This window comes from Colletotrichum siamense (genome assembly GCF_013390195.1).
Source record: "Colletotrichum siamense strain Cg363 chromosome Unknown KSG_Cg363_contig02, whole genome shotgun sequence".
Taxonomy (NCBI): Eukaryota; Fungi; Ascomycota; class Sordariomycetes; order Glomerellales; family Glomerellaceae; genus Colletotrichum; species Colletotrichum siamense.
This window is the reverse complement of record NW_023501015.1, coordinates 1,039,027-1,062,892: the sequence shown is the minus strand read 5'-3', so window position 1 is coordinate 1,062,892 and position 23,866 is coordinate 1,039,027. Positions and strand designations below refer to the sequence as shown.

Below are 23,866 nucleotides of genomic sequence, written 5' to 3'. Positions count from 1 at the left end.
TTGGTGGCTTTTGGTAGAATATGCACTTAGATCGTGGCAACTGAAGCCCATGCCATCATAAGTCTCTGCGTTTCGGTATCCCGTGCCACTTCCTAACCTCCTCGATGCTCTGTAAAGGGTGCAATCCGATGGCGCATTGCGTGGCCGTGTCATGACATCCTCAAAAACCAACTGCATACCGCCGTGAACGCCATTTGTGATGTTATCAGTATTGGTACAGGTAGAATCGACTCAGGCAAGCGGATAGCTCATTTGCCCTTTTTCTTTGCTTCCAAGAACAGCACCTTCCGACGGACTGTGGAAGTGTTAGCTCGGCATTCCATTCAAAGTGTTGTATCTTGCTCTGGCGCCAGGCGAGGAAGCGCGCATAACAGCTCGTGGGGAATCCGTACCGATCGGATCGTATTTCAGCATGCTCATGGGTGAAGCCGTTCTGGGCCGCCTGAAGGTATAGAAGAACCCGGTCGCGGCCATAGACACGAGCCGGACGATGGCGATACGGGACTTCGCTGTCGAGATGTCAGCGATCGTGACCTTTGATTCTGAAGGCTTGCACGGGAAGACGTACCTTTCTTGGCCATCTTGGGGGTCGTGGCGGGGGATGGGCGCTTGAAGCTTGCTGGCGACCAAGGTGGACGTGGATTGACCGTGGAGTCGGGAATTTTGCGGTGGTGAGAGCTTTCGGTGCAAATAGGGCCGTTCACCGAGATTTAGTGGGCTGAGCTTCGGTGAGAGCTCGGTCTGCCCACATTGAAGTCGCTCTCGCCCCAGCTGGAGCCAACTGGGGCCATCCGGCCCGATTGCGGGTGAAGTCTACATCATGTCTCAACTAATTATATCTCTCTGTCGATAAATATCGGTACCTTCCTGTGGATGATTGACTTTGTGACACGACGCGAATCAAGTGACCTTTCTCAGAGGAGCCAAGCAAAGAGGGGTGAGACGCGGCATCAGAATGACGACTTGACGGGGTGCGAAGATGCGGCGGGACACGGCGCCAAACATCACGGCCGAATTCACCAGTCGCCGAAGCACGTTTGAGTCTGGAATCCGAGTAACGGAGGCAGGTGGGCGGTGGACCTTCAGGGTCTCTGCAGATGTCGATGGAGCCTTTCCATCAATAGCTCACCCGGGACCTGGAACTTTTGGCAGAGCTTGCAGGGTCCTAGCATTGAAGGGGCCGTCGCCCGCCGCACCGGTGCATTCGGACGGCGGCATCCTAAGAGAGGCATCCGTAAAGACCTCCAATGTGTGAGCTCGCTTTCAACATTTGGTCCAAGCCGGGTTGATGATGCCCTTGGAGTGCTTTCTCGCGTATATTCCTGCAGGATACACATCCATCTGCTGAACCTACATCTACCTGACAACCAATTACCACGTCCACATTTGGGCTTATTCTGTACGATAGCTCGCGTGGCCTTGGTGCGGTGAGAGAGAAGTGTGTGTTCAGGCCGTTTTAGCAGTGTTTGCGCGACCTTCCCTGCATGCGGCCACACACCCCCAGCTTTCCATTCGGAGTCAAGCCCGCAGCTAAGGGCGGTTTATCGCGAGGACCCCCGACTAGGCCGGCGGGCAGGTCGGCGACCCAGCCTGGCAAAACCAGTGTGCCAGGAAGGTAGGTTTATCTCGCAGATGTCTGGACCTGCTGGTGGTGTCTCTCAACGAAGGTAAGGTACCGGGGAGGAGCAGGAGGAGTAAGGGCAGGTAAAGTAGGTGTGGTGGGAAATGGGTGAGCGACTACGGGCAAATAAAGGGCAACGGACGTCCATCCTATCTTGCCTGCTTCCAGTGTTAGGATACACAATCTCCGTTTTTGACTCTTTCTTTTCCATGCTTTCTTCTTTGTAGACCACGCGCGGGGGAATTAGATATTTGGCCGTCTCAGCCGCAGCGAACGAACGCAGTTTCCCCGCGAATATTCTTTATTCATTAGACTTTTGCCAGTCGCCTTATTTCGACTTCAAGCGTGTTCCGAACGATTGCAAACGGCTATATACCAACCGCGATATCGAGAGTCGACATTCCAGCAGGAGAGAGCTCAGAAGGCGCTTCCGAAAGCGATTGTCACGATGAGCTCGACTGTGGCGGCGCGCCGGGTGGTTGGCGGCACAGCAAGGTCGCTAGGAGCGCCAGGGAAGCAGGTCGTTACGGCGGCGAGCCAAGTCAGACTGATGAGCAGTCACAGATCAAACGGTACGTTGCAATGTGAGTGAAGCTGAAGTTGAAGCTCTCCACATTTTTCTTTTTTTCTATCCATTCCTGTTTGTCGATCTGCTTCATCTTTTTATATTTGTTTCCTCCGAGTCCCAACCCTGGGCTGCCTGCTGCTACTGGTGCTGCATGGTTGGCCAGTGCAAAGAGCTTGCAGCTTGCGCAGCTTCGGGAGAAGCCAGGCGGAAACCTTAGCAAGAGAGACTGGACGGGAGATTCAGCTCGGGACTCTCCAGCGCGGCTTCCCCCGAGCTGAAGGAGTTGCACCCCGTTTTTCCTGTCTTTTTGGACGCCATCTGCAAACCCTCCCTTCACTGCGCAAACAATGCATTCTTGATCAACGATCAGTCCCGATCCAAGTCCATGGACCCCACGTGGAACCCCACATCTTCCTTCCCCTCAGCCATTGGTTGCTTGCCGTCTTGAAATGCCCTCACGGAAGCCGCTAGGACTTTCAGTCAAGACTGAAGACCCAGGCCCGGCTGGCCCCTGGTCACACCGATCACCGGTTTCGGACACAGGCCGACACAGGCCTTTGAAGCAACCCAAGCCCGAAGGCGAGGCAAGCAAAACCAACCCGTACCAAACTACTGCCGGGTCTGATCCACGTCTTCGTCTGCCGTCGGGAACGCGCGACTAGCTAGCAAGTGCTGGCGCTGCCGGGAATGGCCAAGGAGGGGCGAACACTCCCACACACTGGAAGAGTCACGACTACCAAGGGGGCCGTCAGAGGTCCAACTCAACCCGCCGCCGTCCGGTCCTTTCCATGATGCAGGGCTGTGTCTCGTGGCCCAGTGTGACAGTTCCCAATTGGAAGCCCGACTAGCTTGCCTACGGCTCACCCTGAAGACATTGAATAAGAGCAATGTCTTGCATCGGACGATGACGGGAGGGAAGTGCGCTGATTTTGGGCCATTTTGCCTTGTCTCTTCCTTCTGCCCGTTTAATCCATCAATAAACACAGAAGAGAACCGTCCATCGGGTGTCCATCCGGTGTAGTAGCTAGCTCCCCCGCGTCCAAGCTCGGTGTCGGGGGTCATTGCTTGCCTCCCCCCCTCGCTGAAGAACAGGAGGAGGACAATAAAAAGCTATTAGTGTGGCTGCATACCTACCTTCTTAAAGATCTCCTTCAAAATTTGGACTGTTTGTTCTTCACATCCGCACGTCGTCTCTTTACCTCTGCTCCGCTTATTGCCGGGTCGTAGCCAAAAGGTGTTTTCCTCTCGCTATCAAATCTCCACAGTTACCGTGGTAGAAGCCCTTTATCTAACTTTTATATGACTCTAACATAGATACCCCGCGGTCCCCTAAGATCTTCCTCTCCAATACCCCGCCATCCCGAGCGCAACTTTTCTCGAGCAGCAGAAACATTCGTTCGTCACCCCACCATCGAGCCATGTCTTCCACGCCCACTCGTCGGTTGAACGCCGACAACATCAACCAGCATGTTGTCGCCGCAAAGTACGCCGTCCGTGGCGAGCTCGCCGTGAAGTCGGAGGAGTACCGCGCGAAGCTGGCCAAGGGCGACAAGGACCTGCCCTTTGACGCCGTCATCTCGGCCAACATCGGCAACCCCCAGCAGCTCGACCAGAAGCCCATTACCTTCTTCCGCCAGGTCGTCTCCCTCCTCGAGAACCCTCTGCTGCTCGAGCACGAGGACGTCCTGTTGAATCAGCTCGGATACAAGTCCGACGTTATCACCCGCGCCAAATGGCTCCTTAGCAAGGTCGGCTCCGTCGGCGCCTACAGCGCTAGCGCTGGTGTCCCCGCGATCAAGGAGAGCATTGCTCAGTTTATTGAGCGTGAGTTTTGTGACTGAATCCTGTGCCGTATACGTGATAACTGACAAAGATTTCTCCTGCAGGCCGCGACGGGTTCCCCGCCGATCCCGCCCACCTCTACCTCTCCGGCGGTGCCTCCTCCGGCGTCAACACCCTTCTGCACATCATCTGCTCCGGCCCGACAACCGGTGTTCTCGTCCCCATTCCCCAGTACCCTCTCTACACTGCCACCCTCTCCGTCCTGAACGCCACCTGCGTGCCTTACTACCTCGACGAGGCTTCCGGCTGGGGTACCGACGTCGCCACCATCAAGGCCGCCTACGAGAAGGCCACCAGCGAGGGCACCGATGTCCGCGCGATCGTTATCATTAACCCGGGCAACCCCACCGGCGCGTCCCTCTCCGAGGAGGACATCCGCGCCGTCTACGACTTCGCCGCCGAGAAGAACCTCGTCGTCATGGCTGACGAGGTCTACCAGACCAACGTCTTCGTCGGCAAGTTCCACTCCTTCAAGTCCGTCCTGCGCAGGCTGCAGAAGGAGACCCGCGGCAAGTACGACGGCGTCGAGCTCGCCTCCCTCCACTCCATCTCCAAGGGCATGGTCGGCGAGTGCGGCCACCGCGGCGGCTACTTCGAGCTCGTCAACTTCGACCCCGAGGTCGAGGCCAACATCTACAAGTTCGTCTCCATCACCCTCTGCGCCCCCGTCATCGGCCAGTGCATCGTCGAACTCATGGTCAACCCCCCCAAGGAGGGCGAGCCCAGCTACGAGCTGTACCGCAAGGAGTACGACGGCATCTTCAACGGCCTCAAGGAGCGCGCCACCGCGCTGCACAAGGCGTTCGACCAGATGGAGGGCGTCGAGTGCGGCGAGCCCCAGGGCTCCATGTACCTCTTCCCCACCATCAAGCTGCCCGCCAAGGCCGCCGAGGCCGCCGCGAAGGAGGGCCGCACCGCCGACGAGTTCTACTGCATGCGCATGCTCGAGGCCACCGGCGTCTGCGTCGTCCCCGGCAGCGGCTTCGGCCAGAAGGAGGGCACCCTGCACTTCCGCACCACCTTCCTTGCCCCCGGCACCGACTGGGTCGGCCGCATCATCAAGTTCCACAAGGAGTTTGTTGCGCAGTACAAATAAGCATCATACGAAACGTGTGATTTTTTCATGACCATTTACGGGCGAGAGGGTAAATAGGGGGAGAGGTGCGAGGAAGGGCCAGCCGCTTTATTGGATGAGACGATCTTGCAGAGGAAAAGCATATCAGCGAGCGCGGCTTGGACCAATGATTTCTTTTGGGAACATTGAGCGCGTGCTTAGTAGAAGTACGTCGTAGACAGACAATCCATTGGATGATGGGTGGAAAGATGAGGGTTCATATACCAAAGAAAAAAAGACAATGATTTGCACGCTATGATTTGGAGAGAGATAGGGAGGCTTTCTCGCCTTGTGGCGCATTATTTTGCATCAGGGGACATTTATGGGGTGATTTCATGGTTCATGACGCCTTTCAGCATAGCTTGCGAGAATAGAACATATCCCGCTCCATACCTTGCCTCGAGAACGCAAACATGTCACGAAGCATGAGGAAAGTGTCGAAGCCAAGATTGCTCATACTGGCCCGTCTATCCGTAGGTATCATACAGAGTTATTGTAGTAGCACACATTTGCTTCACCCCTTGTTCTATTCGCCGCCGCGATTTCTACCTCTGCGCCTTACCGACCTTGATGGTAAAATTGGGTAAAAAAAGGACCTGCGGCTCTCATTGGCAACATCCTCTCAGCATCCACGTCCTCCGCGCAATTATGCACGCTCGCTTCCCCTTAGGCGCACAGCCTGGCCGTACTTCTGAAGCTTGGTGATGAGCTGATCGCCCTGGCGGACAACGTCCTGGTACTGCTTGTTCTTGTCGTCTGGTCGGTTGGTCTCGATGACGCCCTTGCCGCTGACGCGGTCGATTGTGCAGGGGATGCGGCCGGCAGCGATGAACTTGGCGAGGTCACTGTAAGAGATGTTAGCATTGTGACGAACAAAGTGCCGCGTGCGATAAAACATACCGGTCAAGGAAGTCGACGGTGACACCAAAGTCGGTAGCCATCGTCTCCAAGCCAACCACGCGGTAGCTCTGGAGGAGCTGCTGGTAGGCGCGCAGGCGCATCTCACGGATGAACCAGTTCTTGTGCTCGTGCAGGTAGCGGTCCTGCGTGAGGAAGTTCTCCTCAACCTGGGCGAGGGCCTGGAAGAAGTACTTGTACTGGCCGTTGTACAGGCTCGTGACCAGCTGGGCCAAGGGGGAGAAGTCGATGGCCATCTCGGCCTCGGGCTGTTCGGTGCTCGTTCCGAGGGTGGTCAGGTTGACAGCCGTCTTGGTGGCGGCAGAAGGTGCCGGTGCATCCTGCATGGTATCATCGGCACCGGGGCCGGCACTGAGCGCACCTGACAAAGCAAGAAGCTTGTCCTCTCCATCACCGAGGATAGCCTTGATCTCGGGAGCATCGACGACCTTGCTCTTGAAGTCGACACGCTTCAGGGAAACGGATCCGGCGAGGACGGAGTAGACGACGAGGGAGGAGTAGGTGCAGAGTTCGTAGCTGGTGAAAGTGGACAAGCTGTCGAGCAGCAGGGGAGCGGCGCTGTTGTAGGATCGCACGGTCAGAGAGTAGATACCCTCGTAAGCCTTGAGGCGGTTGCGACGGTCCCAGTCACCGCCGGACTCGACAAGGGTCTTTGCGCGCTCGATGTGCTTCTTGACAAGCAGCTTGTCGCCGTAGAAGAGACCCATTCGGACTATTGCGAGCACCAGGTCGATCTTGGTGCCCAGGATACCCGTCTTCTCGAAAACGTCCTCGTACGCGGCAATCGCCCGGTCCTGTCCAGAATTATCAGCGGCGTGTCATCTATTCACCGACGAACGTAACGCACCTTGTCACCAACTCTGGCCCAGAACTCCGCCCGCTTCCCCCGCGCGGCCTGGATTTCCGTCTCACCGGCCTTCTCAACAGCCTCGTCTTCCTCCTTCTGAAACTCCTCCAACTCCCGGTCGTTATCGGCCTTCAGCTCCTGGTAGCGACCCTCGTCCCAGGGCAGGTTGACGGCGGTGGGGACGCTCTTGGTGGCGATCATGCCGGCCAAACTCGACTTCCGACTCAGTGGCTTGCCGGGTGTCTGGCTGCCGCCCTCGCCGAGCTGGTTCAGGATGCCCTCGAGGGGATGGGCAAGGTACCGGTAGAGCGGTGCCATCTTGTGCTCGGTGATGGCATCGTTGAGAGCTTTCGCAGCGTTTTGTTGAGATGGCCGGGAGGCGTAGGCGTTTGTGAGGGTGAAGACATGCTGGGCGAGGGGGAGGAGGGGGTACTTTGCGTACTGGGGTTCCGAGCCCATCTTTGCGGTTTATCTCACGACGGCGGACTTTGAAAGAGAAGGAAAATCGGGCGTTCGAGGTCGGGGAGAGCAAGTTGAGGTCGTGGAATTGGGTACTGGGTGAGCAAGAGTGATGTCGTTGTTTGGAGGTGTTTAGAGCTGGAGCTTCCCTGCAAACCGCAAGCGGCCGGTCAGACTCTGACGTGATTGGCCCGCTGGCGGGAGTGAGCTTAGCAAATCCAGCAAGGCTGCAGTGCGACACGTATTGGGCCTGCCTACCTAGGTACCTAGCATCAACCCGCATCACAATAGAAGCGAGCGCAAATGTTACAGGCAGCTCCTTCTACTCTTGTCTAGCTTTCAGACGAGAGAAGTCATCATGAATTTTCTTTTGATAAAATTTGAATCTCCCTTGGATTACTTCCAATCAATAATAGAAAGAGCGGATGAACTGCACCTGCCGCTTCCAAGCGCCACACCTGCCGTGAGCTGAGCCAACTATTTAGTGGGGCCCGCGCCTCACCCTGGCACCATTCAGTTCCGCGCGCCCATGATACTGGATCTTTCAGCTTCTTCCTCGACTGTCAATACCAGCAACAAGACTTTCACCCTTCAATTCTCATTCCAGAAGCCTTGGCTTCGAGGTGACCTAGAAATTTTATTCTGAGAAAACTCCTACTCTTCAATCGATACAATGGCAGGCTACGACGACGACGAAGCCTACGACGCGCGAAAGCGCAAGCGATCCCAATCCCCGGCCAAGAAAGGCAAGAGACGTGAAGACGAGAATGACCAACTTCCTCAGCCCTACAATGCGAAGGAACTCCAGCCGGCCAAGAGACGAGCGGTCTCGCCTTCCGAACAGCCGCGCAAGCAGAAGAGACCCGGCGCTCGCGCTCGCATCTCTGAAGCAGAGAGAGAAGCCATCCGCCAAAGAGCCCTCGACCGCGAGAAGGCTTTGGAAGCCCAAGCTCATGCCCAAGCCGAAAGCGAGCGCCAGCGCAACATCAACGACGTCGTAACGCAGCACTACAACAGTGTCCCTGAGCGCGGCAGAGACTGGAGACGTACCGACAGCAAGATCAAGGGGCTCCGCGCATTCAACAACTGGATCAAGAGCTGCATCATCCAAAAGTTCTCTCCAGACGAAGATCACACCCCTGGATCTCGGGAGCAGGGCGTAACAACAGAAAACCAGCTCCTCGTTCTCGACATTGGCTGTGGAAAGGGAGGTGATCTGGGCAAGTGGCAGCAAGCGCCGCAGCCCGTTGAGCTCTACGTCGGGCTTGATCCCGCAGACATCAGTATCGACCAGGCAAGAGAACGTTATCGCCAGATGGCAAGTCGCGGAGGCGGTGGTAGAGGTGGAAGGGGTGGGTACAGGCGGTCTTCCAGGCTGTTCGAGGCACGCTTCCAGGTCAAGGATTGCTACGGCGAGTCTGTCGAGGACATTGAAATCGTTCGACAGGTCGGCTTCGACACCAACCCTCTCAGCCGTCGCGGCTTCGACGTTGTCAGCATGATGTTCTGCATGCACTACGCTTTCGAGACGGAACAGAAGGCCCGCATGATGCTTCGCAATGTAGCAGGCTCGCTGAAGAAAGGAGGTCGCTTGATCGGCTGCATCCCCAACTCAGACGTTCTGGGCGAGCGCGTGCGAGAGTTCAATCAAAAGGCGGAAGAGAAGAAGAAGCAGGCTGCCGAGGAGCCGCCTGCGGACCCGGAAGAGGGCGAACTCGAGGACGGAGAAGCAGAGCAATCTGCGGAGTGGGGCAACTCCATCTACCGGGTACGCTTCCCTGGCAAGACCCCTGAGGATGGTGTCTTCCGGCCTGCTTTTGGATGGAAGTACAATTTCTTCCTCGACGAAGCTGTCGAAGAAGTCCCCGAGTATGTGGTGCCTTGGGAAGTTCTCAGAGCCCTCGCTGAGGATTACAACCTGGAGTTGCAGTACCACAAGACCTTCATGGAGATTTGGGAGTCCGAGAAGGATGATGAGGTGCTCGGCCCTCTCAGCGAGCGCATGGGTGTACGGGAGCGCGGGGCCGGAAGGTTGCTGGTATCGCCGGAGGAGATGGAAGCTGCGAGCTTCTACACTGCGTTCTGTTTCTACAAGGTCTAGTATGTCTCTGAGCAGTTGATAGCATGGGCAACTTTGGAATTTCTAGACCTCCTCAAGCCTTTTGGACGGCCGGGAGACTCAAATCATCACAATGACTTAGTCTAATTTATCGTTGACGCATTCAAATCATGATGTGAATAACATCACTGCAGGTGTACCGTTTTCGCAGTATCCGCAGATTGAGGAGGGCATTCGAGCTTGACGGCTTCACACAATCATTCACATTGATTGGAAACTCTCTCTTATTTGGCATGAATCTTTATATAACAGTAACTGTCATTCATAAGACATAAACATGATAAGATCTCAGACACCTTTTGATGCTTAGCGATGAGTTGAACCATCTGGGGTTAGATGACCACAGATGAGGGTTCTGTTCTCCCCTAATGCGCTCAAGTATACAAGAGAAATATCGCCAAACACTGGCGAGATGCAAGCCTATGAAGTATGAAGGGCTTTGTGCAGAAACAACAGAAGTAAAAAGAAAGCGACAGGAGCACCTGAGATTCAGGGGTAACGTGAGTGCCGGCACCAACACCGTGCCGAGTGTAGGGACTCTGACAACGAGTCGAGTCTCAACGTAATTGACTTTAAATCCAGTCTTTCTCAACCATGACAGAATCAGAGGAATGAATTCGGATCATCACCTGTCGTGTCATCTGGTGGGCTCGGGTTTGCAGCTTCAACACGTATTTCGGGCAAGCTCGTATCAAATATCTGCGGAGACGCCGAGACCATAGACAATGATTCATACGATGGGATGCTAGTCCACCTTGTCATGCCTTGCTGTATCTCAGGGGAGTCCTCGGAAATTGATCTGTCGTTGTTTGCCGAGCTTGTAGCAACCGCGGAGCCATACAGCGATTGTGGAATTTGAGACAGGAAAGAATATCCTGGAGAGGCCATCTGGACGTCCCACATTTGGGGTGAGAGTGTAGGCGTGTAAGAGTTACAGTATCCAAGTCCGTTTTGGCTCAAGATTGGTGTAGCCACCGTGAACTGGGGCCCTACCATCCTAGTAGTGTTTTGACTGACGTCTTGACTGAAGACAGACTCGGATCGGGGACCGCGTGCTTCCCGTGTCAGGTTGTAGTTGCCAACCTGATCTTCCGCTCCGAAACTCTTGAAGCTGTTGCAATCGTCCTCGCAAAAGACTTGATTTAAACTAGAGTTGTCGTCTTCAAATATGGGAGCTTGTGTCTCTAGGAAGGATGTGCAGGTAGTTGAGTCCAACGCGGCTTCATTCGTTGAATGGTAGGATGCTTCTTCACTAGCAGTGATGTAGCTGGGCACAAAATGAGGTCGCGTTGCCATGCCAGGATGAAGGTAGTCGGAGGCGCCGCATGCCTGACTATTCTCAAAGCCTGCTCCTGCCCAGTCTTCTCCACGAGTTAGTATTGGTCTTCTTTTACAACGCTTGAAGCTTACCTGATCCATTTGCCATAGACGGCATGGTCTTCGGTCGATGTGGTCCTCGGCCAAAGCCGGAGTCGATCTGAGCTTGGGTCTCTTCGGAAAGAGAACCCTTGATCCTGAGCTTGTCGAGGACTCTTTTGCCGGCCAAGAACTCGATCCCTTCGGACTCAAGAACGTTCCCAGACACGACTGTCACATAGCATTCCCCCAAGTCGCTGTCTTTCAACCACGGCGCCTCAACATCAAGAGCAACGAACTCTTCAGGTTCGACCATGCCAAAGTCTGTCATCACTGCCAGACGAAGAGCAGGTGGACACGGAAAAGTCCGCAGTCTCAGTCTCAAAGCTGCATTCTTGGATATCAGAGAGCTCTTGCAACTCGAATCGTAATGCGTCACCACTGGCTCGGCATCTCTCATATCATTGTGTGGCCGGATCCACAAAGACTTGTTCACAGGTTGGTTTTGCGATGGCTCGGTAGCGGGATTCGGGGCATTCGACCGAGATGCTCTCCGTCTAGGCCTGGCAGGAGACACCGGGGTACCGGCACTGTACGCCCTCGGCTTTTTCGCTCGGCTCGGTCTATTTCTGACTGTGTTCTTCGGTCGAGTGTAGGTGACGACTGTCGATTGAGAGGCTTTCGGTTGTGTTCTCGGCGTGACCGTTGCTAGGCTACCGAGACCATTGTTGGTAGGCCCTGTCTGAGATGGTTGTCGACGTAAGTTCTGGGCTTGGTGGTTAGCGTGCGGCTCTGGGAAGGAAGTGGCTTGACGAACCAAGGTCAGATGTGGTAGCGGCCGTATTCCTCGGGCTCTTTCGTAGCCACCTTCGGTAGAAAGGTTGCCCCTCATGATGAATTCTTCGTGGCTGAGATCGTGTGGGTGTGTTAGCTCACACGCCTTCAATAGTCTTCCAATGTGTCACTTACATCTTTGTGGGGGCGGAAAGGGCAAGATCTGTATCCTTCAGGTTCAAAGTACACCGAAGTAAGGATAAAGTGGACGGTAGAGTCGATGGCCGATGGCCAGGACTGGAGTAATGATTCACCCCCAAATTACGACCACCCAACTATGTCGAGGGAGGGAGGTTGCGAGAGAGAAGGGCAACGATCGATTTCAGGCGAGGCGTAAGTCCTGTGCAGCTGGTAAGGGGAAATTCAATGTGTATATGTAACATCAGAGCACATAAAGCTGAGATTCTCCAAGGCGAGCATTATGGGCGACTCATATGGCAATGGGGCCTTCGACAAACATGTCGCTGCGGCTGCTTTGGCACTGCCACTAAGCTTCGAAGGCTCAAATGCTACTTCAAAAACTACAATAGAGCGGGAATTGTTTATCGCTCCTACATATTATGTCTGGGTGTGTCCGCATCAAGTGAGGCATTCTTGAGGGACAGCTTCCCCTGGGCGCCTCGTCCAGCCTGCTCGACATCCTGCAGCTAAGATGATTGCTGAGTTCCCTTTTTCTGGCCTCTAGACAGACAGAAAGATTGATGACGTTCGCAAGAAATTAGAACGAGGGACTGTAACGAGTATATACGCTTCTACTCAAGGTGTCGGACAGAGAGTCAACGTATCACGGTATTTCATTTGAGCTAACGCGTGGAATGAAAGAGGTAGTGTTCCTCTCAAGATTGTAAATCATTGCGAAGAGCCTCGTCTGAATGCCCATAAGAATACGTGTTCGAGATCGTATGGAAGGGGATATTCGGGCCTGCAGGTAAATGGGGCCCTTCTCCCCCCTCTCAATGCCTCACCGATTCTGTGCTGCAGCAATGTCTTCGGACCATGCATTCCCCCCACACACCCAAACCCGCCCTTCTCATTGCCGCGACTGGTCAATTCGTGCCCAACGCTCGAAATCACACAAGCCGAGAACGTATTGGGCTTCTTTTTCTTCGGCCTGACAGGAATGTTCGCCCAGTCCTGGTTCATATGTCGTCTCATTGGATGCATCGATAGTTCGTTGGGGGTAAGCAGAGCTGCTTGGTCAGTTTGTAATTGCATGCATGTGTGCAATTTCCAAAACAATTACAAAAGTCTGCAGATTTTGAAAGCCACGCCAGCCATGTCATCAGTAGGAAGACTCCGTGCCGTACTGATTGTCATTAAACAACGGGGCTCAGCTATCTCACATTACCGAAAATACACGAGGCGATGCTCATGATGACCTCAAAGAACTTCTAGCCTCACTTTCAAGCCTAGTGGTTACATTTACTCGTCTAAAGCTGTCAGACGGCGGCTCCGGAACGACTCCGAGACCAACATCGGAGATGTAGAAAAGCCCTTTTCGCCGAACTCAATCACCTCACACTCTCTCACTTACTTATAAGAAACCAGTTGATACCAATCTCTCCAATGGCCGGCCCATTGGTTCCGTTTACACATCCTTATTCGTCAATTGAGAACATTACACGTCCCCATTCCCTCATGAGGCCCATATCTCGCTGTCATGGGAGAATGTACTTCAATTAGTCGCAGTATCAGCGCACCAAATCCTCCATCCGAGTCTCAGAAGTTGCGGTGGCATGAACCGCGCTCTCAGAAACCGTACGCAGCATCCACATACGCATTACCAACTGAGACTTTACCTCCGTCGCCCCCGTGCTCTGTGATCCTTTGGTCGAGTTCATCTGCGACGAAGTCGAGAGCATCTGGATCCGAAGATAGCGACAGGTATCGAGGGCAAGCCAACAGCGCTAGCTTAACTGGATCTGCCGCCCAGGCAGATACCGACACATCATATCAACCGTCTGAGATCTGTGGCAACCCCCGGGGTTTCAATTATGACTCTCGTCTGATTTCTCCAGGCGATGACTTTACGGGTTGGTGCCCTTGGGGCGAGATCTCTTTCGAAACCCAACGACCACAGACACTAGGCAACGGACTCATTGCGAACCCTGAGAACTTCAAATCGAGTCAATCAACTGAACCAAGGCGACATGCGTTCTCACCTGCTGAGGTTAATGAGCCGAATTCCCCAGACTCCCCCTTGGCTGTCGACATGACCGAAGAAGACTTCGAAGAAAGCCCTCTCGGAGATTATACCTGGGAGCAAAACCAGTCATTAAAAGACTTCCAAGAAGATCCGGCCCACGAATTCTGGAAGTGGGATATAGGGAGAGAACAGTGGTTCCATCGCGATGAGGACACAGGTTCCGTAATCTGGTGTCCGACGGAGTTGGATTAAAGCTTTTGAATACATATTTGGTATAATAGTAAGTTGGTGGTATCCCGGATACCACCGGCAGAAGGACTCGCATATTGTTTTAGTTGTGTAGGATCCGGTAACATCAAAAGGGTATGGGGTGTATACTAATGGATGGACACTGTGGGCGTTGGCGTTTCATTCTGGACTTCTGTCAGTATAGCATCAAACTCGTTGTAAGGTAGTACTATAGTTTGCAATCAAACTGGTGATTATTCCCTAAATGCACACTACAGCCTCAGTTGTAGCATGAAATCGCACACAAGGCATGATTACGCACCTGGGAAATGGGCACTTGTTTCTGAATTTGTAATCTTTTTCAACACATTAGAGATGCGATCGCTCTCTTGGATCTCCCGTATTTGCACAAGTCAAGTTGATTCCACTGATGCCAGTCTGTAGTCTCACTCAAAACGAGTACGGCAAAGGCCCATGTTCAATGTAGTTACAGACGATCTCTTCATTATACTCAGCATTAAACCATATCATATGAGTGCATATTGCACATGCCCGATCACACCTTGACGCCTAATTCATGCAGTAACAAAATCAACCTACCTTGAATGCAAACATCTGTTCAGGTGGATTTTACGCCGCGTCGTTGCAATTCTGGGCGCTTTCGCCCGGCAAGTCGTCGCGTAATTAAGTTACGTTGGGCGAAAGAGCAGAGTCTTCGTCCAATTCTATCGCGGAGGATGGCGGAGTTGATGTATGATTATGCGTAAACAGAGAGGTTGCTTCTAGCCGGGTCGTGGATCGAGATGGCCGAGAGCGCCTGCCGGTGCCGTGTGGACCCAGACGTTCCGGATCAAGGTCCGGATCCGTGCCGACACCCGGCCCCATATTATCGGTCAAAGTGCAGAGGGATGTCGGGCACCCACAGGGAGCTATTCCGGTGGTGAGCGGAGCTATAGGAGTTGGTGAGGAATCTCTGCACTCCACAGGTTCTTCAGGAATCCCAGGCGAGATGGTCGAGGCACGTTTGTCAGGCTCTAAGAGTTCCCTAGCAACCATGCTCGCCGACTCCATCTCCGATTTCCTTTGAGCGACCTTTTTCCAAAAATTGGTACCGAGAAAAAGATGCTCGCCTCGGGCTGTTTCTTCTGAGCCTAGAACGCCCACATGAACGAGCATGCTCTGATTGATACCAATGAACGGGGCCCGAATCCGCATCGGAACAAAATCTCTAAGATACTTGATACCGAATGGCGTCTCAAATGGGTGTTGTTTTTGCGTAGGTGTCATTGGGAATTTCTTGAGACCTAATGTGGTGGCAAGCATGAAAGTTGCAACCGAGAACCTCCATTTCGTATTAGTGGCAACGAGAGCACGTGGGTTGCCACTGTCTGATTCGATCTCGATGTGGTAGGAGCGAGCTTCAGTATTGAAAGAGGGCCCTTCGGCTGCACTCAATATCGATGATTCGTTTTGTTCCCCTTGGGTTCCTTGTGCTGTAGTCGACATAATTGAATGCAATAGACCGCAGGTTATTGGGACACAATTCGAAGACAAAACCGGCTTTCCTCGGTTCTTTCTGCAACCTGAGGAGGGTGTCTCACTGGGCTGGTTGTTGAAGGTGCGACTTTTCGGCAGAGCTCACTCCACTCCGCGCGGGTTCCGTCGGATTATGGAGGCTTAGAGGTGTTTGAAATGAAGTTGCGAACGTCGAGTTCTAAAGAGCAACGAATTGAACCGTCTTGAAGCTCGCCCGATCCTAATGAGAGTACGGGATTGGTTCGTATAGCCGCTGATGACAGTCGTCGCAGAGAGACGTGATAGACACACAAAAGACTGGACAGAGAAACGTGCACGAACAGGTCGGTTTCTCTTGGACTCGGAAATTGCACAGCTAACAATACCAAAACAGATTCTCGGATCAGAGAAGAGCCTTTAAGGGAGAGCCGTCAAGCCTCCCGCCTGCTTGCCTTCTTTGGTTCGCGAACCAAAGAAGGCAACCAAAGTTTACTTGGGCTGTTTCAACCCCTAGCATGGCCTCTGAGTGAGGCTGCGTGGTGGACTCTGTACACAGATTTTCGGACTGAACAGCACCAGTACATCCTGAGATTTGACCGAAAGCTGCACAGGGCCTTCCCATAGTTGTAGAGGGATGGGGATTGCCACCCTTAACGTATCTGCTGCACATGGCAGTCCAAATTGGAATTTCGGCCTAACCCCGCACTTAAACTCCAAGACAAAGCATCGTGATCACATTTCAGATTCAGGATCATGGTGACGGCACTTTGGTCTGTTCACCCCGCTCGCCTGCATCTCCCCATCATGACAACGCATCCACGCATGCCACGCTATAACGACCTCAACAGATAAGGCGAACCAAAAGGCTTCCTAGTGGCCCCCCTTGAGCAATGTTTGCAATGCATCATGCAGGATGAGCAACTCTCAATTGTAATTTCTTGGAGAGGAAAAAAAGACGCATCGCTGGCACCAATTAACCAACAGGTATTGCAGCTTGTGAGACGCCTGCATGCAGACTTTGCTGGTGAAGAGAGCAGCTGCCGTCATGGAAACATGCCACAGAGCTGCAGATGAAAAAATTTCGGGGGCCATGCAATATGTAAGCGTACGGCTTCCATCCTATAGGTTGTGTTTGCAAGAATCTGTATGGAAGATGTTCAGGTTCTGGAAGATTTGCACGCATTTTGATGTAGCATGATGTTAGTAGCTTGTCCAAGAGTTGGTTTGGAATTGATTTGCACGTGTAGAGCCCTATACATCAGGTTATTCGATATCATGTTTGCGTCTCCCTGCCGTCCTGAGGAACTTCACTTCAACCCCCATGACCTTTCGTATTGTTCAAAATTCGACCACATCACGAGTCTTGACGAACGTCAATACAGACAGACGTTGGCTCTGTGAGTTAGCAACCGTCATTTGGCTGGTGATCTTTCACTCATTGATTTGATTGAAAACTGCAGATGCTCAAGCCTACATACAACATCTCCAGAGTGATCACCAGCCGAAGGCTACGAGCGAATGGACTATAACTCCACACATCAGTCATATGGGAGCCGTCGAAACCATGCATCTAATACAGACGAAGATGCTCCTCGGAGTGATGTCTGGACGAAATCGTCCTACTCTCCGCGTCTGGGACATTCTTCCGAGGGGACGTCAGGAACAGGTTTCACGATGTACAGCGGCATGATACCGCAAGACTCTGTAGTGGCAGCTACGAAGAAACGAGGAAAACGAACCTATTCATCCTCGAGAAAGCAGTCTGTCCCGGCTGGCTCGGGTGAGCGGCAGGGTAAGCAGCTGACTGGGCCGACACTTTCGGAAGACGACGCCGGCCAAAGTCAGAAAGACTTCGAGATGGATCCCGCGCACCAATTCTGGAAATGGAGCGTCGAAAGCCAGAATTGGTATCATTTGGATGAATCTACCGGTTCAGTCATGTGGGCACCTCGTCAATTGGATTAAAATCTTTGCGTTTACGTTATTCTATCCTTGTCCCTTATTTGGAGGCGATTTAATTTCCTTTGCTTCTCAACGAGGTGTTTCCGATTGCGGCTGGAGGCGGCCTAGATTTGCGAGAAAGAATGGCACAGTTTAGGCTTTTCCGCAGATTGAGATCCAAAAGTGAAAGCCCGAAGCTGAAGATTCAGCACAGCTAAAGAGACGAGCAGGTGATCGGGATGTGACACAGCTTGGAAGCGTTGACGTTAAACGTGGCTTCGAGAAAACTTGTATGTCATCTTTCCGGGTCCTTGTTCTGGTTGTGTATGGCGTCACTGTGTCCTCTGCATTGAAGCGCATATTCAAGGTGATTTAAACATGCCGTCGGACGTGAACATCATGCGACGATAACTCTTGCTGAGAACTAGCGAATGTTATATGTACAAATCTATAATTATTTACCAATCCTGAACAGACCGAATCTTCATGTCGCTCCCTAACTTGAAGTATTCGGCCTTTCAAGCGGTGCAGAACGTCAGTGACACGTGGCGGGTGATTGAGTGAGGGACTGACCGCTGAGTGTGAATCCGGAGGCTTCCTTTGACTTGGCCAGGCGCCTCCGAATTGATGACAGAAGCCGACGACTCACAAGAGCAGAATGACCTGCTGTCAGGGGCTATCGAGGTTGGCGGGGATGAGTTTTGCAAATCGCAACGTGAGGACGAAGTCCCCCCTCCGGCGCTGTTGGAACGGAGTGAATTCGGCTGGGGCATCGAGCCGAAACATTTCAGGCATTGCATTCCAGGGGATGGTACCGATAAACCACCTTCAGGAACACCATGAAATGCTCGGCTTACTATGGCCTCATCCAGCCCATCCTGTCTAACATTGGCAGACGACAACGTCAGAATCGACCTATCCAGGGCCTCTCTCGTGGATTCGTGAGCGGCCTCAGCATGTTGGGGGTCCGTCGAGCAGTTTCCGGGGCCGTTGACTTCTGGAGGTCCAGCACGCCGGATCATCATTATTTTTCCGAATAGTCTTTGGACTTTCCCTCCGATGTAGATGTCTATCCCAGGGGGGTGGTGCCCGTGTTCGAGTATACCAATTCTCAGTATCTTTCCCTGCGAGATTGTTGTTTTGGATCCATCAGCCTCAACAACTGCAAAGTTCTCAAGCGGAGTGCCGGTGAGTGCAGGTTGCGACTTCATTGCGACAGAGGGCGGAACTGGCAGAGAATCCGCTCCTAAATCCTGGACAAGGCTGGCCGATATAAGAGAACGGTCCTCCCCAACCTCAAGGGCGAGTCGCGAACATGAGTTGCCATGTTTGTCTGTTATCGTGAAGTTGTACGGCGTTCCACCCGCAGGAACGAAAGCAATGCGTGCCGCATGGTGTGAACCTTCGTTGAGTAAAGGGATATCGTCACCAGTTGATGCCAACATGGAAGAGCCGCTCGGCCCGGGACGGGCAGACTGCGATGATGATCTTAAGTTGAATGTCGCTTTTTGTGGACATTTCGGCGTGATTATGATATCATGGAAGTCTTTGCTGAGTTCTTTGTCCATCGGCACAAAGCTGAGAGAGAGAGGCTGGCTGAAATTGACCTTTTAAGACAGCGACGCGCACCCGTAGAAGGTTTGCGTGATAGTATTCTGATCTGGTCAGCCTATTAAGATAGATTTTCGGCGTTGCTGCTATCGGCAATCTATTATTCTAGATATAATCGACGTTTGGTGGTTTGTCGAGTGAAAAGTAAGCGTTTCCTTCGTCTCCCGGTGTCTTAAGCGGCGTGGACGACGAATTTTGGTGTATGGCTGTGCTGAAGTAGTTTCTGAAGAACTAAATAAAATACTGTCGCGACTTGGGATTGGAAGTTTACTCGTCAGACGGCTCTCGGTTTGGGATTTGGTGGCACACGGGTAAAAGATAGAACCGGCGCGTGTAGTAGGCTTTGCAACATGCCTTATATTATCATCGTGGTTTCCTGACGCAGCGGGGACTAGGAAACATTATTGGACTACTCTATAGACCGCCTATCATACTCACCAGGTAGCAAAGAGGCCGGAGAAAAAAAGAAGCATCAAACGAGGCGACCGCTGCGGGAGTGGATCACCGCTGACGACTATCCGTTCAAACTGCATAACATGATGGAGGTTGCCTCGCCACGGGCTGCTGCATATATCTGCCTGATAGATCCCTGAGACTTATGGAGAATGCGCAGTCGGCACTTTGCGCAGGTTTGCCCACCGGACAGGGGTCACACAAATTCCATTTCGTGAGTACTTTTTGTAAATTCCAACCAACCACTCACATGTAACGCAGAAAACATAGCCCGCGCTTATTATCTCGAACGCCTTGCACTAAAAGTGCACGTACACGGCTGGGTTTTGGATATTTGAGCTAATCCCTGTCTGTTGTGAATCATATCTCCATGTGTCGTCGTGGTGAGAGGCTCAGCCTATCGATAGCCCAAGGCTGCGGCTCATTAACTGGGAATCAGATCCAGAGCTGCGAAGCGGAGCGGGTCAAAAGACAACCAAGAGGATCTCGTACCTTCACCAGCTCTCTTCAGACAGTTAGTGTTTAAAGGCTATCATGCGATGGATGCAGGCTTGTTAGCTCTTATTCGAGATCGCTTGTAAACACGGTTCTACTGTAGGCCAATCTATGCCTCATCCTTGGTAAGGCTGCGATCAGTACTTATCTGGTGCCCAACACAAATCTCGGATGCCTTCATAGGCACACGTCGTACTTTCGTCAGACAGTTAAGCAAAATGCAAGGGGTTCTCGAAAGTAGGAACCCGATCGGACCCCATGCAGCCCCGTTTTACCTTCACCGCATGACAGCGTACACTTGCGGAAAGGAGTCACCGTAACAAATGCATTCTACGCCCTTATCCAATAACAGCACTTGCTTCGTATTGGTATGGAATGCTTGTCCTTGCAAGTTATATATATTTGCAGGCCTTGCAAGATACATAGTGGCAGAAGGATAACCGTACCTGTCTTTGGTATAAATTCCTGCGGAGATCATCACTCCTCACGCTGAAAGTTCATTACCTTCGGGGGCTTCATTAATCAAACATCAGCATTGTATTCATTTCTCAATTCGTGTATCCACAGCTGCTTCACGCTCCTCTATACTCATCAGACTGCACCATCCATGATCATCTGTACCTACTCACCTGTAAGCTTCCCATACCCGGCCTTAGAACCCATATCAAACGAAGAGCTTACGAATCATAGATGACTCTTAGACCAACAACAGAGACCCTACCTCTGAACACATGGACAATGGCTACAAGCGTCCGCTGGGATCGAGGTCGGCCTCTGGCCCACCATCAACTGTTCCAACGTCATCGGAGCTGCCATCACAACGTCGGAATAGCTCTTCTGACGGATCATCGGGGCCCTCCGATTCATTGCTGAGATGGAGCGACGAACCGTCCGCAACATCTCCAACGGTGGACTCCTTAAAGCCATCCGCGGATGCGGGGTTTGAAGCGGAGGAAGCCAGGAAAGATCAGAAAGACTACACAAAACCGAAAATGGATAGCAAAGTCGGTCCCGTTCAGAGAGAATTCGAAGCTGATCCTGCACATCAGTTTTGGAAGTGGAGCAAGGAGACGCAGAACTGGTTTCATCGGGATGAATGCACAGGCTCTGTTCTCTGGGCTCCTCAGCAGTTGGACTAGCTGAGAGGTGGAGGATGAGCAGTGGCACTATTAAACACTTCGTTATGTGAAGCCGACGATATTAAATTTACACAAAAACACTAAATCCACTTCAAAACAATGGAAACAAAATGAAAATCAGGCAGGACACATACGTGTGAATCCTCCAGCTTATGATCCCAGTATCCCCAGCATTTCATTCACGAATTGTCTTCCCGAGCGTCTTTGCGCGGTGTGATATATATTGACCCTCCGACAAGCCGTGGAAAAGACTATTGTTTGGGGAGGTTGTGGACGGCCCGAGCAGAAAAGCAGGTCCGTTCCGGTCTCGGTTCGGCCCCGCTCCGGTCCCGGCTCCGTCTCCGGCCCCTAAAATTCCTGTTCTATTCCTGCTCCGAGCCAAGTTCCAGCGCACGCGAAAGATGTATTTATAAACCAAGCTGTTTCAAATTGTCTCTCATATCCGTGATTTTTCAAATCATCGACTCTATTAGACTATTTCGTGATGTGCGTCGGTCGACAGCGAACGGACTACGAACTGGCAGGCTGGAGGAAAGAAGAGCGGGCGGCACGATTGAGCTTGAAATGCGGCTCTGCAGGCAGACGATCTAGACTCGAACCATGCGGACCACGCTTGTGATACATTGAAGTCCAACCGCCCCCACGGGGTTGCCTTGTCTGATCGGTGATTTGCTCGCCAGGGTGAGATTAGGGCGTTCCTTTGCCAGCACACATTGTAATTTCACGTGGACCCTGGCTCGCCATCCGCGGCACACCGGGATCGCTTAGTTGCATTACGCCGCAGCGAGGCAGTGCACATCCTATGAACGAACGGGAACCTTCGTTGAGAGAGTCGGATCTTGTATTGAAGACTGTGGTCAGATTCAGATGCCTTGTTCCAGATGACTGTCAAATTTCAGACATCCATTGGCCTCTGTTGGCCTCTGTCTCTCTTGAAAGAGTGACATTGACCAATTGGAAGGCAGGATTGGTCCCTCGTCTTCACTTCCAAAAAGCGTAAGCAGACAAGAGAGATTTGTCCTCATCTATTGGCCAATGAAACAGATCCTCGGTACTCATCGACAGTGAGATGGTTGTACACTCCTGGAAATCTGAGGAATTGACACTTCAGATCTTATTCAGAGAATCTAGTCAGTATAAGCTCTGTGTTCCTATAATACACACTGACTGATACACAGGGAAGTAATGAGAAGGCAATGGGGTTTCCAGATGCCAGATGTGGGGCCGCCACAAGGTTGAAGCGTTGGGTTGCTAGGAAATCTTATGCCTGAAGATGTCCGGAAAAGGTGATCAAGATTGTGACGGCCGGCTGTGCCTAGGTACCCCATCCCGAGCCCGTGATGGCTTCATTTCAATTATTCTATACTTCCATAGACATGTTTCAGAAGCCGAAGATCGTGACTACGACAGAGATGTTTGATATTCGACAGTTTGAGCGTCTGATACGGTTCATCTGGTATTCTCTTCACAATTGATATGCTCTAGATGCTTGCGAAATGAGACATGAATGTACTTGCAAGCTGGCTAAAGAGATCTCAATAATCATTGTGACCTCTGGGTGAAGAATCAACTCGTACATCGACGGCTCATCAGTTAGCATAGGAGGCTGGTGTTTTTGTTGCCCGAACGTATCCTCACGCCTGCCTCTTACCACAACTATCATCAGCCGTTTGAGGGCGCCAGGCGGCCTTATACAATCGAGCTCAGTTCAGTATGAACTTACCAGGCTGGAACTTTGGGTGTGAGGGGCCAGCATCGAAATGGTAATCGCCCTAATTGGTCTCGGGATTTTAATGACATGATTCAACGGCTGGTATGAGATGCAGCGCCTTGGGGCAGCAAATCAAACCGCAGCGGCCGTAGACTCATCTTGACAGGAACAGTGTCGTCGCTACGTGAGATCAAAATATGTCTCGTGAGAGTTTCTCAGCATGCTAGACGATCTATTAAGTGTAAAATCATATAAAAAGTTAACCCCTGGCTACAGCCGCTGTGTTGAATGAGGACGCTCTAAGGAGCGCGATGTGTGGATCGCTACCAGCCTTGGCTAAGGGCAATCTCTAGAGACGAGGGCCTGCCTCACACGCACGGAATCGATTGTTCGGCCAAGACCAGCTCAGATGCCCTCTCAAACGACGATTTATGGGGGAAGCACTGCCACAAGAAGCACATTGGGTGATTCTCAGAGTATCGTTGGAGGCTCAAGCCCACAAGACGGGTACATCTTCTTGGTAGCATTCAGTCCGATACTGTTGTTGACAGGAATGAGAGTCCTATGCTCATCTCTGTAGCCTCTGTCACAACCTTCAATCCGAAGCCAAGTGGGGAGATCTTGCATGCGTTGTAGGCCAGCGCATACAAATTTATGGGGATTAGGTCATTATGCAGGAAGGTCGAGAATTGGGCCTCAACAGCCACGCCTTGCCTTGGATTTCAAGCCCTACACTATGATTCGGGGGTTCGCACAAGATACCGCTGTTCGTAGACTCCTTGCCAGTTCGAAAATCGACTGGCAAGGAGCAACGCAATCGGATGCGCCAACACCTCGAACACGATATATACAACTTCACCACTGAAAGGGACTCATAACGAAATCTCAGGACCCAAAGACACAATAAAGGATGTCTCCTCAACCCGTTTCGAATCAGACCGATGAGACG

The 23,866-nt window shown here is 52.3% G+C and overlaps 3 protein-coding genes across 3 annotated transcripts; 2 read left to right on the top strand and 1 right to left on the bottom strand.

Annotated features, from left to right (window-relative positions):
• Positions 1–3,607: 3,607 nt before the first annotated feature.
• CGCS363_v002286 (putative alanine aminotransferase) lies at positions 3,608–5,127 on the top strand (the record flags this gene model as incomplete). Its single annotated transcript, XM_036634135.1, has 2 exons — positions 3,608–4,013; positions 4,076–5,127. 2 exons carry the CDS (start codon positions 3,608–3,610, stop codon positions 5,125–5,127), a joined length of 1,458 nt encoding a protein of 485 aa, XP_036500703.1.
• A 664-nt stretch (positions 5,128–5,791) lies between these two features.
• rpn7 (putative 26S proteasome regulatory subunit rpn7) lies at positions 5,792–7,369 on the bottom strand (the record flags this gene model as incomplete). Its single annotated transcript, XM_036634134.1, has 3 exons — positions 5,792–5,990; positions 6,046–6,857; positions 6,911–7,369. The coding sequence occupies 3 exons, from the start codon at positions 7,367–7,369 to the stop codon at positions 5,792–5,794; spliced, it is 1,470 nt and encodes a 489-aa protein (XP_036500706.1).
• Positions 7,370–8,042: 673 nt separating this feature from the next.
• ABD1 (mRNA cap guanine-N7 methyltransferase) lies at positions 8,043–9,470 on the top strand (the record flags this gene model as incomplete). The annotated part of the gene is made up of 1 exon (XM_036634133.1): positions 8,043–9,470. One exon carries the CDS (start codon positions 8,043–8,045, stop codon positions 9,468–9,470), a length of 1,428 nt encoding a protein of 475 aa, XP_036500705.1.
• Between the last annotated feature and the right edge of the window lie 14,396 nt (positions 9,471–23,866).